Below are 17,386 nucleotides of genomic sequence, written 5' to 3'. Positions count from 1 at the left end.
AAGTAAACATGGATTCCCTATTGAGAAACAATATAACCCGAACCAAATATAAATGCAACATGTAAAGTGTTGGTCCCATGTTTCATGAGCTGAAATAAAAAATCCCAGCAATGTTCCATGCGCACAAAAAGCTTATTTCTCTCAAATGTTTTGCTCACATTAGTTTACATCCCTGTTAGTGAGCGTTTATCCTTTGCCAAAATATTCCATCCACCTGACAGGTGTGGAATATCAAAAAGCATGGTCATTTCACAGGTGCACCTTGTGCTGGGGACAATAAAAGGCTATAGTTTTGTCACACAACACAATGCCACAGATGTCTCAAGTTTTGAGGGTGTGTGCAATTGGCATACTATTTGAATGCACAGAGATATCGTGATGAGATCCTGAGGCCCGTTGTCGTGCCATTCATCCGCCACCATCATCGTTTCATTACGATAATGCAGATCCATGTTGCAAGGATCTGAACACAATTCCTGCAAGCTGAAAATGTTCTTCCATGGCCTGCATACTCACCAGACATGTCACCCATTGAGCATGTTTGGGATGCTCTGGATTGACAGCGTGTTCCAATTCCCACCAATATCCAGCAACACACAGCCATTGAAGAGTAGTGGGACAACGTTCCACAGGCCACAATCAACAGCCTGATCAACTCTATGTGAAGGAGATGTGTTGCGCTGCCTGAGGCAAACGGTCACACCAGATACTGACTGATGTTCTGATCCACAAACCCTACCTTTTTTTCCTTCTTTTTTTTAAGGTATCTGTGACCAACAGATGCATATCTGTATTCCCAGTCATGTGAAATTCATAGATTAGGACCTAATTAATTTATTTCAATTGACTGATTTCCTTATATGAACTGTAACACACTAAAACATTTTGAAATTGTTGCATGTTCGTTTATATTTGTTCAGTATAGAATTGCAGGGGGGGGAATTAAAATACAAAAATAATTCAGGGGGAGGACCCACCAGACCCCCCTGCCAGATGGGGCACCCCCACTTTTATACATAGTCAGGAGCCCATGAATAGACCAACAGGTATGACTGATGATTGAAGCAGGTGTTAAACATGGGCTTTGCTTCACAGAAAACAGCAGTTGATTTACTCCATTGTCAACTCTTTAAATCACATCAGTAGACCAATATCCTTAAGTATCATGACATCAGCTTTTATAACCTTCAATCTGTTTGTTTTTTAAAATCATATTTTGGACCAGAATAAGGCTCTACTCCCTATTGTTCCTTGCAGTGAGGTACTCAACATCTTCACCGAATGTTTTCATAATTTACCTGAAGAGAATCGCTAACAATCAGTAGTAGCCTACCGGTATGCACATTAGGGAGTAAATTAACAGCTCTCTGACGGATTCGGTTCACATAAAACATCCCGTTTAAAAATAGATGTTTGTTTTTGAAACAGCCCATCACAAGTTTACACTGACAAGTCTGGACATGGGCTTCAAATCCTAGTTCAATACAAACCACATATTATGGGTTTACGTGTCCCGACGCGATACCATGAACATATAAACGACGTTGAATGATTTATAAATAGGAAAGGGGATATTAAAGGATTGAATTATTCAGTCAGTCAGACACCCTTTTTTTTATAAACGAGTCAACGCTTGCTGTTTTGGTCGTCAATCAAAGCACAATTACAAACGCCTATTACCCAACACCCTGGTTGTATAGTCTTATGAAACGCACGAGGAAAATGAATGAATGTGCCACGATTTTAAACAAAGGCCTGTGTGTCCATGTATGCTGATGATTCAACCGTCTACATGTCAGCCACCACATCTAAGGAAGTGCCCGAAACCCTGAACAAGGAGTTGTAGTGTGTTTAGGAGTAGGTGACCAGTAATGAACTGATCCTGATCCAAGAGATTTATATTTGGTACAAATCATTCCCTGAGCTCTAAGGAATGTGCTTTTTTAAAATTATTTTTTTAACATGGATAAAGCAAACCCTCACCGTTCAACGCCTCTCCCCTCTTTGACCTAAATATTTGTTTGTGTATGTATTGATATGTAGGGTTATGTATCATTTAAACAAAATGGGTTTTGTGCTTGAGCTGTTCTTGTCTGTGTAATGTTCTGTATTATGTTTCATGTTTTGTGTGGAACCCCAGGAAGAGTAGCTTTCTGCTTTCACAACCGCTAATGGGGATCCTAATGAAACGCCGCAAAGACAACAAGTGGATTTCAACTCTTCGTTACCATGTCAACAGGACGTGTAAAATTAATTCACAGGAGAGACGATGAAGACTTGTATCATGCTCGCCCTCCTCCTCCGTGAGAAGAAATTTGAGCGCAGCCAACCACAGTCTATAAAAATAACACTGGTACCGAGAGGCGGGGACAGAGAACAGACTGACAAAACGGCAGTGTTTCCCTGCCGACGCTCTGTGACTGACAGCCGACTGTCCTATCAACATTAGAAGATACATATCGGTCATTCTAGCGGGAGAAGGCTAAACTGACATTTCTGACTAGATGATACATATCGGTCATTCTAGCGGGAGAAGAAGGCTAAACTGACATTTCTGACTAGACGATACATATCGGTCATTCTAGCGGGAGAAGAAGGCTAAACTGACATTTCTGACTAGATGATACATATCGGTCATTCTAGCGGGAGAAGGCTAAACTGACATTTCTGACTAGATGATACATATCGGTCATTCTAGCGGGAGAAGGCTAAACTGACATTTCTGACTAGACGATACATATCGGTCATTCTAGCGGGAGAAGAAGGCTAAACTGACATTTCTGACTAGACGATACATATCGGTCATTCTAGCGGGAGAAGAAGGCTAAACTGACATTTCTGACTAGACGATACATATCGGTCATTCTAGCGGGAGAAGAAGGCTAAACTGACATTTCTGACTAGATGATACATATCGGTCATTCTAGCGGGAGAAGGCTAAACTGACATTTCTGACTAGATGATACATATCGGTCATTCTAGCGGGAGAAGAAGGCTAAACTGACATTTCTGACTAGATGATACATATCGGTCATTCTAGCGGGAGAAGGCTAAACTGACATTTCTGACTAGACGATACATATCGGTCATTCTAGCGGGAGAAGGCTAAATGGACATTTCTGACTAGACGATACATATCGGTCATTCTAGCGGGAGAAGAAGGCTAAACTGACATTTCTGACTAGATGATACATATCGGTCATTCTAGCGGGAGAAGGCTAAACTGACATTTCTGACTAGATGATACATATCGGTCATTCTAGCGGAAGAAGGCTAAATGGACATTTCTGACTAGACGATACATATCGGTCATTCTAGCGGGAGAAGGCTAAACTGACATTTCTGACTAGATGATACATATCGGTCATTCTAGCGGGAGAAGGCTAAACTGACATTTCTGACTAGATGATACATATCGGTCATTCTAGCGGGAGAAGGCTAAATGGACATTTCTGACTAGATGATACATATCGGTCATTCTAGCGGGAGAAGGCTAAACTGACATTTCTGACTAGATGATACATATCGGTCATTCTAGCGGGAGAAGGCTAAACTGACATTTCTGACTAGATGATACATATCGGTCATTCTAGCGGGAGAAGGCTAAACTGACATTTCTGACTAGATGATACATATCGGTCATTCTAGCGGGAGAAGGCTAAACTGACATTTCTGACTAGATGATACATATCGGTCATTCTAGCGGGAGAAGGCTAAACTGACATTTCTGACGAGCGAATTTAAAAAGAAGAGAATAAAAAGAAGCCTAGTTAATTTATGAAGTCGAAAAAGTAGCCGGCTTACAATGAGTGTTATTTAGCCGACAGACGGCGCTGATGGATTACAATGAGTGTTATTTAGCCGACAGACGGCGCTGATGGATAACAATGAGTGTTATTTAGCCGACAGACGGCGCTGATGGATAACAATGAGTGTTATTTAGCCGACAGGCGGCGCTGATGGATAACAATGAGTGTTATTTAGCCGACAGGCGGCGCTGATGGATAACAATGAGTGTTATTTAGCCGACAGACGGCGCTGATGGATAACAATGAGTGTTATTTAGCCGACAGGCGGCGCTGATGGATAACAATGAGTGTTATTTAGCCGACAGGCGGCGCTGATGGATAACAATGAGTGTTATTTAGCCGACAGGCGGCGCTGATGGATTACAATGAGTGTTATTTAGCCGACAGGCGGTGCTGATGGATAACAATGAGTGTTATTTAGCCGACAGGCGGCGCTGATGGATAACAATGAGTGTTATTTAGCCGACAGGCGGCGCTGATGGATAACAATGAGTGTTATTTAGCCGACAGGCGGCGCTGATGGATAACAATGAGTGTTATTTAGCCGACAGGCGGCGCTGATGGAAACAATGAGTGTTATTTAGCCGACAGACGGCGCTGATGGATAACAATGAGTGTTATTTAGCCGACAGGCGGCGCTGATGGAAACAATGAGTGTTATTTAGCCGACAGGCGGCGCTGATGGAAACAATGAGTGTTATTTAGCCGACAGGCGGCGCTGATGGATAACAATGAGTGTTATTTAGCCGACAGGCGGCGCTGATGGAAAACAATGAGTGTTATTTAGCCGACAGACGGCGCTGATGGATAACAATGAGTGTTATTTAGCCGACAGACGATGCTGATGGATAACAATGAGTGTTATTTAGCCGACAGGCGGCGCTGATGGATAACAATGAGTGTTATTTAGCCGACAGGCGGCGCTGATGGAAAACAATGAGTGTTATTTAGCCGACAGACGGCGCTGATGGATAACAATGAGTGTTATTTAGCCGACAGACGATGCTGATGGATAACAATGAGTGTTATTTAGCCGACAGGCGGCGCTGATGGAAACAATGAGTGTTATTTAGCCGACAGACGATGCTGATGGATAACAATGAGTGTTATTTAGCCGACAGGCGGCGCTGATGGAAACAATGAGTGTTATTTAGCCGACAGGCAGCGCTGATGGAAACAATGAGTGTTATTTAGCCGACAGGCGGCGCTGATGGATAACAATGAGTGTTATTTAGCCGACAGGCGGCGCTGATGGATAACAATGAGTGTTATTTAGCCGACAGGCGGCGCTGATGGATAACAATGAGTGTTATTTAGCCGACAGGCGGCGCTGATGGATAACAATGAGTGTTATTTAGCCGACAGGCGGCGCTGATGGATAACAATGAGTGTTATTTAGCCGACAGGCGGCGCTGATGGATAACAATGAGTGTTATTTAGCCGACAGGCGGCGCTGATGGATAACAATGAGTGTTATTTAGCCGACAGGCGGCGCTGATGGATAACAATGAGTGTTATTTAGCCGACAGGCGGCGCTGATGGAAAACATTTGTATAGTCCACATCTTTTGACCAGGGTTCAAGCTAGTAACTGTGTGTTCTTCAAGCCTGGCCCTGGAGAGCTATTTAAAATTCTATCTAAACTTTATTATTCCCACTACCAGTTCACGTTCCTCAACTTTATTATTCCCAGTACCATGTGACGTTCCTGTGCTGCAGTACCATACTGAAATGCATTCTTCCTGTTTCCAGGTGACGTTCCTGTGCAGTACCATACTGAACTTTGAGGGCCTGCGGATGCGGACCCCTGAGGCCCTCAGCATGGACTCTGCTCTGTTTGAGCTGCTGAAGAGGTGCCAGCAGACCTGCTCCTACGCTGCCCAGTTCAACACCTCCGTCTCCTCCATAGAGCTACAGCTGCTGCACAGACTGGTGAGTACTGACCCCTAGCTACAGCTCCACAGACTGGTGAGTACTGACCCTTAGCTACAGCTCCACAGACTGGTGAGTACTGACCCCTAGCTACAGCTCCACAGACTGGTGAGTACTGACCCTTAGCTACAGCTCCACAGACTGGTGTGTACTGACCCTTAGCTACAGCTCCACAGACTGGTGAGTACTGACCCTTAGCTACTGCTCCACAGACTGGTGAGTACTGACCCTTAGCTACAGCTCCACATGCTGGTGAGTACTGACCCTTAGCTACAGCTCCACAGACTGGTGAGTACTGACACTTAGCTACTGCTCCACAGACTGGTGAGTACTGACCCTTAGCTACAGCTCCACAGACTGGTGAGTACTGACCCTTAGCTACAGCTGCTGCACAGACTGGTGAGTACTGACCCTTAGCTACAGCTCCACATGCTGGTGAGTACTGACCCTTAGCTACAGCTGCTCCACAGACTGGTGAGTACTGACCCTTAGCTACTGCTCCACAGACTGGTGAGTACTGACCCTTAGCTACAGCTGCTGCACAGACTGGTGAGTACTGACCCTTAGCTACAGCTCCACATGCTGGTGAGTACTGACCCTTAGCTACAGCTCCACAGACTGGTGAGTACTGACCCTTAGCTACAGCTCCACAGACTGGTGAGTACTGACCCTTAGCTACAGCTGCTGCACAGACTGGTGAGTACTGACCCTTAGCTACAGCTCCACATGCTGGTGAGTACTGACCCTTAGCTACAGCTCCACAGACTGGTGAGTACTGACCCTTAGCTACAGCTGCTCCACAGACTGGTGAGTACTGACCCCTAGCTACAGCTGCTGCACAGACTGGTGAGTACTGACCCTTAGCTACAGCTCCACAGACTGGTGAGTACTGACCCTTAGCTACAGCTCCACATGCTGGTGAGTACTGACCCTTAGCTACAGCTCCACAGACTGGTGAGTACTGACCCTTAGCTACAGCTCCACAGACTGGTGAGTACTGACCCCTAGCTACAGCTGCTGCACAGACTGGTGAGTACTGACCCTTAGCTACAGCTCCACAGACTGGTGAGTACTGACCCTTAGCTACAGCTCCACAGACTGGTGAGTACTGACCCTTAGCTACTGCTCCACAGACTGGTGAGTACTGACCCTTAGCTACTGCTCCACAGACTGGTGAGTACTGACCCTTAGCTACAGCTCCACAGACTGGTGAGTACTGACCCTTAGCTACAGCTCCACATGCTGGTGAGTACTGACCCTTAGCTACAGCTCCACAGACTGGTGAGTACTGACCCTTAGCTACAGCTCCACAGACTGGTGAGTACTGACCCTTAGCTACAGCTCCACAGACTGGTGAGTACTGACCCTTAGCTACTGCTCCACAGACTGGTGAGTACTGACCCCTAGCTACAGCTGCTCCACAGACTGGTGAGTACTGACCCTTAGCTACAGCTGCTCCACAGACTGGTGAGTACTGACCCTTAGCTACAGCTGCTCCACAGACTGGTGAGTACTGACCCTTAGCTACAGCTCCACAGACTGGTGAGTACTGACCCCTTAGCTAGAGCCCCACAGACTGGTGAGTACTGACCCTTAGCTACAGCTCCACAGACTGGTGAGTACTGACCCTTAGCTAGAGCTCCACAGACTGGTGAGTACTGACCCTTAGCTACAGCTCCACAGACTGGTGAGTACTGACACTTAGCTACAGCTCCACAGACTGGTGAGTACTGACACTTAGGTACAGCTCCACAGACTGGTGAGTACTGACCCCTAGCTACAGCTCCACAGACTGGTGAGTACTGACCCCTAGCTACAGCTCCACAGACTGGTGAGTACTGACCCCTAGCTACAGCTCCAGGGACAGGGCTGATATAGGAGTACCAAATTCTACAGGAGGGTACCAAATCCTACAGAAGGGTATCTCTCCAGGGACAGGGCTGATATAGGGGTACCATTTGGGACTTTCCTTACTCTCCCATTTCTCCCATCTCTCCTCAAACTCAGAGCCCGGCGTTGGAGCTGCCCATCGGCAGCCCTGATTGGCTAGCTTGTGCCCAGAAGCAGCTGGGCCAGGAGCTGGCTACCCAGGGGGCTGTGCAAGAGGAGCGTGAGCAGCAGCTGGATGTCGCCACGGAATCACTGCAGCTATTGGTGGACAGCATCAAGGGCATCCTGTCCAATCACAACCGCCAGCTGGCTGACGTCAAACACCTTCTGAGGGCCATGGCCAAGGTATGGGCAGTGACACACCAACAGGGAGACAGATGTACAGATGCATGATACTCTCAGCAATCCACTACTTTCACAATGATTTATTTGTTAGGAACGCCTTCCTAACTGACCTGACCGGACCTCCGCCCACTCTGTTTGTCCCTGGGTGTCCCCCATACCGTAGCAAAGATGGTGAATAAATCAAGATGTCTTTTAATCAGGCTGTTTACTATGAGAAAAAAATGGTCGCTGTCCCGGTCTTTTTAGAGGGGTGGCTCTTCCACATACACCAATGGGATAACAGCTGGGTCTGGTCTACTTAGTTCATTGACTGTAGGTGAACCAGTGAAATGTCTTTCTCTTCGGTCTCTCCCGTAGGACGAGGAGAACGCGCTGGCGGAGGGGGAGGAAGTGACCTACGAGGGCAGCGTGCGCCAGTTCCTGTTGGAGTACAAGGCGTGGCAGGACAACGTGCAGATCGTGCTGTTCACTGTCGTCCAGGCAACGGGCCAGCCCCGAGGCGGTGGAGCCAGTCAGGAGGGGTTGGAGCTACTGCAGGAGATACCTGCTACCCTGAAGGAGCTACACACACAGAGCACCAGGTACACACACACACACACACACACTGAATGAGCTACAAACACCCCTACCCATACTGACAGTGGCCACCCTGTCCCTCCTCTCTGTCTCTCTGTCTTCAGTGTGTATAACGGCCTGGTTGGCTTTGCGTCTCCTTTGGTGACAGAGAGGGGTGGAGAGTGTTCCAGCCCCACCTCTACAGCTCAGACCAGCTTCGCTGCAGGTAACTACACCTCCCTCATTGTGCGCTACCCTGGCTGAGGGCACCCTGCTCCCAATGTGGTGCACTACTCCATAGTGGCCCCATAGTGCCCTAGGTCAAAAGTAGGGCACTACATAGGGAATAAGGGGGCCCTTCGTTTAATGTGATAAATACCAGAATGATTACTCTCTCTACTGTTCTCTTCTCTTTACGATCTTTCTCTCCTTCTTGCTCTTTCCTTTCCTCTCCCCCTTCTCTCTCTCTCCCCCCTTCTCTCTCTCTCCCTTCTCTCTCTCTCTCCCTTCTCTCTCTCTCCCCCCTTCTCTCTCTCTCTCCCTTCTCTCTCTCTCTCTCTCCCCCCTTCTCTCTCTCCCCCCTTCTCTCTCTCACTCTTTCCTTTCCTCTCTCCCCCCTTCTCTCTCTCTCCCCCTTCTCTCTCTCTCCCCCCTTCTCTCTCTCTCCCCCCTTCTCTCTCTCTCCCCCCTTCTCTCTCTCTCCCCCTTCTCTCTCTCTCTCCCCTTCTCTCTCTCCCCTTCTCTCTCTCCCCTTCTCTCTCTCCCCTTCTCTCTCTCCCCTTCTCTCTCTCCCCTTCTCTCTCTCCCCTTCTCTCTCTCCCCTTCTCTCTCTCCCCCTCGCTCTCTCTCCCCCTCGCTCTCTCTCCCCCTCTCTCTCTCTCCCCTTCTCTCTCTCTCCCCTTCTCTCTCTCTCCCCTTCTCTCTCTCTCCCCTTCTCTCTCTCTCCCCTTCTCTCTCTCTCCCCTTCTCTCTCTCTCCCCTTTTCTCTCTCTCTCCCCTTTTCTCTCTCTCTCCGCTTTTCTCTCTCTCTCCCCTTTTCTCTCTCTCTCCCCTTCTCTCTCTCTCTCCCCTTCTCTCTCTCTCTCCCCTTCTCTCTCTCTCTCCCCTTCTCTCTCTCTCTCCCCTTCTCTCTCTCTCTCCCCTTCTCTCTCTCTCCCCTTCTCTCTCTCTCCCCTTCTCTCTCTCTCTCCCCTTCTCTCTCTCTCTCCCCTTCTCTCTCTCTCCCCTTCTCTCTCTCTCCCCTTCTCTCTCTCTCCCCTTCTCTCTCTCTCTCCCCTTCTCTCTCCTCTCACTCTTTCCTTTCCACTCTCACGCTCTCTCCCCTTCTCTCTCTTCCCCCTTCTCTCTCTCCCCTTCTCTCTCTCTCCCCTTCTCTCCCCTTCTCTCTCTCTCCCCTTCTCTCTCTCTCCTCTTCTCTCTCTTTCCCCTTCTCTCTCTTCCCCCTTCTCTCCCCAGCGGTGAGGTGCAGCGGTGTGAAGACTCAGACGGACTCAATGTCCCAGAATTCACGCAAGCTCCTCCCCCGTAACCTTGGCACCCCGGCGGACACCCCCCCCAGCGCTCAGACGATGACCAGCAAGGGTCTAAATCCCAGCCCCAAACGGGCTGTACGTGACCCCAAGACGGGACGAGGTATGACCCCTAACCTCCATCTAACACCTGACCTCCAATTAATTAAGTCAATAATTAGAAGAAGCAGCAGTACTGCTGCCTAACTGTCCCAAATGGCCCCCTATTCCATATAGACTGCTGCCTAACTGTCCCAATGGCCCCCTATTCCATATAGACTGCTGCCTAACTGTCCCAATGGGACACTGTTCCATATAGACTGCTGCCTAACTGTCCCAAATGGGACCCTATTCCATATAGACTGCTGCCTAACTGTCCCAATGGCCCCCTATTCCATATAGACTGCTGCCTAACTGTCCCAATGGGACACTGTTCCATATAGACTGCTGCCTAACTGTCCCAAATGGGACCCTATTCCATATAGACTGCTGCCTAACTGTCCCAAATGGGACCCTATTCCATATAGACTGCTGCCTAACTGTCCCAAATGGAACCCTATTCCATATAGACTGCTGCCTAACTGTCCCAAATGGGACCCTATTCCATATAGACTGCTGCCTAACTGTCCCAAATGGGACCCTATTCCATATAGACTGCTGCCTAACTGTCCCAAATGGGACCCTATTCCATATAGACTGCTGCCTAACTGTCCCAAATGGGACCCTATTCCATATAGACTGCTGCCTAACTGTCCCAAATGGGACCCTATTCCATATAGACTGCTGCCTAACTGTCCCAAATGGGACCCTATTCCATATAGACTGCTGCCTAACAGTTTTGAGAATGACAAATATTAATTTCCACAAGGTTTGCTGCTTCAGTGTCTTTAGATATTTTTTGTCAGATGTTACTATGGATACTGAAGTATAATTACAAGCATTTCATAAGTGTCAAAGGCTTTTATTGACAATTACATGAAGTTGATGCAAAGAGTCAATATCAAATAGAATCGAATGTATTTGTCACATACACATGGTTAGCAGATGTTAATGCGAGTGTAGTGAAATGCTTGTGCTTCTAGTCCCGACAATGCAGTAATAACCAACGAGTAATCTAACTAACAATTTCAAAACTACTACCTTATACACATAAGTGTAAAGGGATAAAGAATATGTACATAAGGATATATGAATGAGTGATGGTACAGAGCAGCATAGGCAAGATACAGTAGATGGTATCGAGTACAGTATATACATATGAGATTAATAATGTAGGGTCTGTAAACATTATATTAAGTAGCATTGTTTAAAGTGGCTGGTGATATATTTGCAGTGTTGACCCTTCTTTTTCAAGACCTTTTCAATCCGCCCTGGCATGTTGTCAATTAACTTCTCGGCCACATCCTGACTGATGGCAGCCCATTCTTGCATCATCAATGCTTGGAGCTTGTCAGAATTTGTGGGTTTTGTTTGTCCACCCGCCTCTTGAGGATTGACGACAAGTTTTCAATGGGATTAAGGTCTGGGGAGTTTACTGGCCATGGACCCAAAATATCGATGTTTTGTTCCCCGATCCACTTAGTTATGACTTGTGTCTTATGGCAAGGTGCTCCACCATGCTGGAAAAGGCATTGTTCGTCACCAAACTGTTCCTGGATGGTTGGGAGAAGTTGCTCTCGGAGGATGTGTTGGTACCATTCTTTATTCATGGCTGTGTTCTTAGGCAAAATTGTGAGTGAGCCCAGTCCCTTGCCTGAGAAGCAACCCCACACATGAATGGTCTCAGGATTCTTTACTGTTGGCATGACTCAGGACTGATGGTAGCGCTCACCTTGTCTTCTCTGGACAAGCTTTTTTCCAGATACCCCAAACAATCGGAAAGGGGATTCATCAGAGAAAATGACTTTACCCCAGTCCTCAGCAGTCCAGTCCCTGTTCCTTTTGCAGAATATCAGTCTGTCCCAGATGTTTTCCCTGGAGAGAAGTGGCTTCTTTGCTGCCCTTCTTGACACCAGGACATCTACAAAAGTCTTGACCTCACTGTGTGTGCAGATGCACTCACACCTGCCTGCTGCCATTCCTGAGCAAGCTCTGTACTGGTGGTGCCCCGATCCCGCAGCTGAATCAACTTTAGGAGACGGTCCTGGCGCTTGCTGGACTTTCTTGGGCGATTAAACCGCTCTCCTTGAAGTTCTTGATGAGCCGATAAATGGTTGATTTAGGTGCAATCTTACTGGCAGCAATATCCTTGCCTGTGAAGCCTTTTTTTGTGCAAAGCAATGACGACGGCACGTGTTTCCTTGCAGGTAACCATGGTTGAGAGGAAGAACAATGATTCCAAGCACCACCCTCCTTTTGTAGCTTCCAGTCTGTTATTCGAACAATCAGCATGACAGAGTGATCTCCAGCCTTGTCCTCGTCAACACTCACACCTGTCTTAACGAGAGAATCACTGACATGATGTCAGCTGGTCCTTTTGTGGCAGGGCTGAAATGCAGTGGAAATGTTTTGGGAGATTCAGTTCATTTGCATGGCAGAGAGGGACTTTGCAATTGATTTGCAATTCATCTGATCACTCGTCATAACATTCTGGAGCGTATGCAAATTGCCATCATACAAACTGAGGCAGAAGTCCTCAGTTAATTCATGTCATTATCAAACCTTTTGGCCACGACTGTACACAATCCATGTCTCCATTGTCTCAAGACTTTAAAATCCTTTTTTAACCTCTCTCCCCTTCGTCTATACTGATTTGAAGTGGATATAACAAGTGACATCAATATGTGTAATATTTTATTTTATTTAACTAAGCAAGTCAGTTAAGAATAAATTCTTATTTACAATGACGGCCATACCCGGACGATGCTGGGCCAATTGTGCACCACCCTATGGGGACTCCCAATCACGGCCGGTTGTGGTACAGCCTGGATTCAAACCAGGGTGTCTGTAGTGACGCCTCTAGCACTGAGATGCAGTGTCTTAGACCGCTGTGCCACTCTGTAAATAAAATATAAAAAGCAACACAATAACATAACAATAACAAGGCTATATACAGGGGGCACCAGTACAGAGTCAGTGTGCGGGGGAACAGGTTGGTTGACACCGCCTATTATATAGGTCCTGGGTGGCAGAAAGCTTGGCCCCAGTGATGTACTGGGCCGTACGCACTCCCCTCTGTAGCGACCTTGCGGTCAGATGTGGAGCAGTTGCAATACCAGGCGGTGATGCAAACGGTCAGGATGCTCTCGACGGTGCAGCTGTCTAACTTTTTGAGGATCTGGGGACCCATGAAAAATCTGATGTGTGGTGACTCTGACGTGGTGGTGTGGTGACTCTGACGTGATGGTGTGTGTGTGTGTGTGCTGCAGCTGTCCAGGAGAGGAACTCGTACGCGGTGAGCGTGTGGAAGAGGGTGAAAGCCAAGCTGGAGGGGAGAGACGTGGACCCCAGCAGGAGGATGAGTGTCACTGAGCAGGTAACTGAGCAGGCAGCTACACACTGCTTTACACACTAAGCAGGCAGCTACACACTGAGCAGGCAGCTACACACTGAGCAGGCAGCTACACACTGCTTTACACACTGAGCAGGCAGCTACACACTGAGCAGGCAGCTACACACTGCTTTACACACTGAGCAGGCAGCTACACACTGCTTTACACACTGAGCAGCCAGCTACACACTTTGTTGACTACACTTTCCTCCTCCTTTGCCTTATCCCGGTCTCTCTCTCTCTCCTCTCCTCCTGCTCTCCCTCTCCTCCTCCTCCATCCCTCTCTCCCCTACCTGTCTCCCCACCTCTCCTCTCCAGGTGGACTGTGTGATAAAGGAGGCCACCAATGTGGATAACCTGTCCCAGCTGTACGAGGGCTGGACAGCCTGGGTGTGAATGGGGTCTCCCTGTGGTGCATCTCTTTGGTTCCAGCACACAACAGAGCCTCGCAGAGGGAGGGTTAGCCATCCAACCCAACCTCCAGACCAGACACCCGGATACGTACATACCCTGTTACCCACCTGCCCTGTTCTGGCAGGGTTAGGGTTAGGTGTGTCTGTCTGGGCCTGGGGGGTGAAGGAAGGAGAGGAGGAGCCACTGGAGCAGCAGCACCCAACCGTGCCACACGCTGATGGGGAAGGAGGGGGAGAGGGGGGGGGGGTTCAAGATACTCCCCCCACCCCGATATAACCTCCTAGGGGTCCACCATGGAACCCCTACTCCCGTACCGCAGCAGCACTAGAGCTGTCTGTCTGCCTGGCTCTGATTGGCTGGCTAAACCCAGTCCCACCCAACCTGCCACCTGGCTATAGACCAAGCTAACACTACCAGCTAAAGGGTCACTCTGCAGTCTGTCTGCAGCCAGATCTGACCACTCTGCTTGTCTGTACGGGTGGGGGGGTCTGTCTGGGACAGGAAGGGGAGCAGAGGTATTGGTAGGGAAGGTATGGTGATAAGGCCCTCCCCCTCTACACTATGTTTTGAATAACCTTTACCCTCCCCTAATGAAAACCACCACCCTCCACTCACTGTTACCACCGATGACAACCCCCCCCCTTTAACAGCTGAGCTGGTTTTACCCAGCAATGCCGTTGGGTTTGGACCTCATTCAAAGGAGCGGAGAAAGGGGAGGCTTTACCAGGTGTGGTCTGAAGAGCTGATTGGCTGCACCTGTTTTGAAACCAATCTCCCTGATGGTACAGTGATTCTGATTGGCCAGCGACTGAGCTGCGTGAGTTGTGACTGGGCAGGTGTGGAGTGGGGGGAGGGGGGGGGGAAGAATCTGTTGGCTCAGTGGGACTCCATCCAAAGCCTGAGAGGGGAAATGATTTCAGGAAATAAAATAGTGTAATCAGTCTTTTTTTCTTTCTTTCTTTTTTCTTCTCTAAAACATTTAGTGTAAAACTGAAGAAAAAACAGACTTATTCTACAAAGCTCTTTAGAAATTGTGTATCACACAAGTTTGACATTTATAAATGGATTATCAAAATGGAGATGGGTTTTTTTTTGGGGGGGGGGGAGAAGATTCACAGTCGTGTGGCGTTCTCTTTTTATTAATATGTTTTGGCACTGCGTAACGATGTGCCTCTAGTTAACTAATCGTATTGTCTGAAGTTACCATTTTTGTTTTTGTTTGTTGTTGAGTGGAGTTAAGATTTCGGGATTGACTGAGAAAGGATGACAACGTGGGCAAAGTTCTAGCTAGTTACTATCTGAACCCTTTGGGTCTACGTCCCAAACAGCACCATATCCCCTATACAGTGCACTACTTTTGACCAGAGACATATATGGGTCAAAGGTCGTGCCCTAAATAGGGAATAGGATGCCATTTGGAATGCAGGGCTTGACCTGAGAGAAATCCATGTAATAATCATTTTTCTTCAATGTGAATCTTTATTCGTATCTGTTGTATTTGGTAGGCTTCTCTCCTCCCTATCCCTTGTTTATAAAATAGAAAAGCTTTAGACTAGATTGATTCCTTTTTTTTTGACTTGCTGCCTTGCCTGTGAGTGAGTAGTACCTGTAGTAGTAGTAGTAGTAGTAGTAGCAGTAGCCTTCCTTCCTGATATGGGACGTATACTCTCCCAGCTTGTGTTTTACTGATCCTTACTGACTGACCCTCTAGTTTTACCTTTTTAGTGGGAGAAATAAGTAGAATAGATAAGTAAAGGAGTAGATAAGTAAAGCAGTAGATAAGTAAAGGAGTAAATAAGTAAAGGAGTAGTGGGTGTTTTTTGATGATAGTGTAAAACTGCTATTTCTTAAAGGTTTTATTGGATTTAGTTTGAAATAAAATTGCATTTAAAATGGTTGTCTGTTTCCGTCTCTTGCATATGTTCTGCAAATACAAAAAACAGTTCATAAATGGGTGTATTTTATTTTATTTTATTAACTAGGCAAGTCAGTTAAGAACAAATTCTTATTTATAATGATGTTCTACACTGGCCAAACCCGGGACGACAGTTGTGTGCCGCCCTATGAGACTCAGAATCACGGCCGGTTGTGATACAGCCTGGATTCGAACCAGGGTGTCTGTAGTGACGCCTCTAGCACTGAGATGCAGGGTCTTAGACCGCTGTGATACAGCCTGGATTCGAACCAGGGTGTCTGTAGTGACGCCTCTAGCACTGAGATGCAGGGTCTTAGATCGCTGTGATACAGCCTGGATTCGAACCAGGGTCTGTAGTGACGCCTCTAGCACTGACATGCAGGGCCTTAGATCGCTGTGATACAGCCTGGAATCGAACCAGGGTCTGTAGTGACGCCTCTAGCACTGAGATGCAGGGTCTTAGACCGCTGTGATACAGCCTGGATTCGAACCAGGGTCTGTAGTGACGCCTCTAGCACTGACATGCAGGGCCTTAGATCGCTGTGATACAGCCTGGATTCGAACCAGGGTCTGTAGTGACGCCTCTACCACTGAGATGCAGGGTCTTAGACCGCTGTGCCACTCAGGAGCCCCATGTATTTTTGTGAAACTATATATTTTTTAATGTTGATTTGCTGGCTGATATTTTTCATTCTTGTACGGTGATGCCAATGAAAATACAGTAAAAGTAGTAAGTTTTATTCTATAATTCTTTCTCCAGGTGGAAAGATTGATACTGTAAACTGAACATGTACATATGTACATAGAAAATGGATAATGGAAAAACATACAGATTTTTAGGACTCTCCCCTCTGTACACTTTTCCATTGTTTTTCTCCGTCCCATACTCTCTACGTCCCATACTCTACGTCCCATACTCTCTACGTCCCATACTCTCATAACTACAAAGACTGAAATGTGAATGTACTTTGCTGCTTTGGATGAGAAGCCACACTGTTTTTTTAACAATCTGGAATTTACACCGATGTGGAAACAGGATGGCTGGAGAAAGCTGGCTAATGGTTTTCAGTGGTCTAAAAGAGACAACTGTTGTGTCCCAGACTTTTGACCAGGGGAATTAGGGTACAGTTTGGGACTTGGCCAAGGAAAGGAATTCACTTCAGACTATCCAGTAATGGTTATAGACTGGTGAATGAGCTCACTGGGCTATCAGCCAATCTATATCCAGTCCGTGAGGGGGAAATGTAACACAGAGAGCCCTGAAGACTTCAGCAGTGGTCCAAACGCCTGACTGATATTAAATGAATCATCCAATTCCATTGAAGCTAAATCTAATCAATCAAGTGATTTGTGATATTGGTCAGAGGTTCACCAATTAAATTATTGCTCATTCTTCTAATTTCCTTGTGGTATGAGTTTCCTCCTGCTTAAACAAACGGTTTATTGATTTAAAATGAATTTGGGTCGTAAATGTCAGCCGAGTAATTTTATTTTGGGCAATGCCGAGGAAAGGGGTCGTGAACTACATT

The 17,386-nt window shown here is 47.2% G+C and overlaps 1 protein-coding gene across 4 annotated transcripts in view; it reads left to right on the top strand.

The window, feature by feature from the left end:
* LOC110519445 (serine/threonine-protein kinase SMG1) overlaps positions 1-15,839 on the top strand; it is a 144,617-nt gene extending 128,778 nt beyond the window's left edge. For all 4 annotated transcript variants that reach the window (XM_036939392.1, XM_036939391.1, XM_036939390.1 and 1 more), the window contains 7 exons: positions 5,561-5,740; positions 7,748-7,975; positions 8,333-8,556; positions 8,656-8,756; positions 9,986-10,162; positions 13,407-13,513; positions 13,847-15,839. In XM_036939392.1, the coding sequence (XP_036795287.1) occupies positions 5,561-5,740; positions 7,748-7,975; positions 8,333-8,556; positions 8,656-8,756; positions 9,986-10,162; positions 13,407-13,513; positions 13,847-13,924 (1,095 nt within the window). In that variant the 3' untranslated portion in view covers positions 13,925-15,839. The remainder of the gene's footprint in view (positions 1-5,560; positions 5,741-7,747; positions 7,976-8,332; positions 8,557-8,655; positions 8,757-9,985; positions 10,163-13,406; positions 13,514-13,846) is intronic.
* Positions 15,840-17,386: the final 1,547 nt, after the last annotated feature.

Source organism: Oncorhynchus mykiss, chromosome 12, assembly GCF_013265735.2.
Source record: "Oncorhynchus mykiss isolate Arlee chromosome 12, USDA_OmykA_1.1, whole genome shotgun sequence".
In the NCBI taxonomy this organism is placed as follows: Eukaryota; Metazoa; Chordata; class Actinopteri; order Salmoniformes; family Salmonidae; genus Oncorhynchus; species Oncorhynchus mykiss.
Note: the sequence above shows the minus strand (reverse complement) of the source record. Positions and strands in the feature narration are given on the sequence as shown.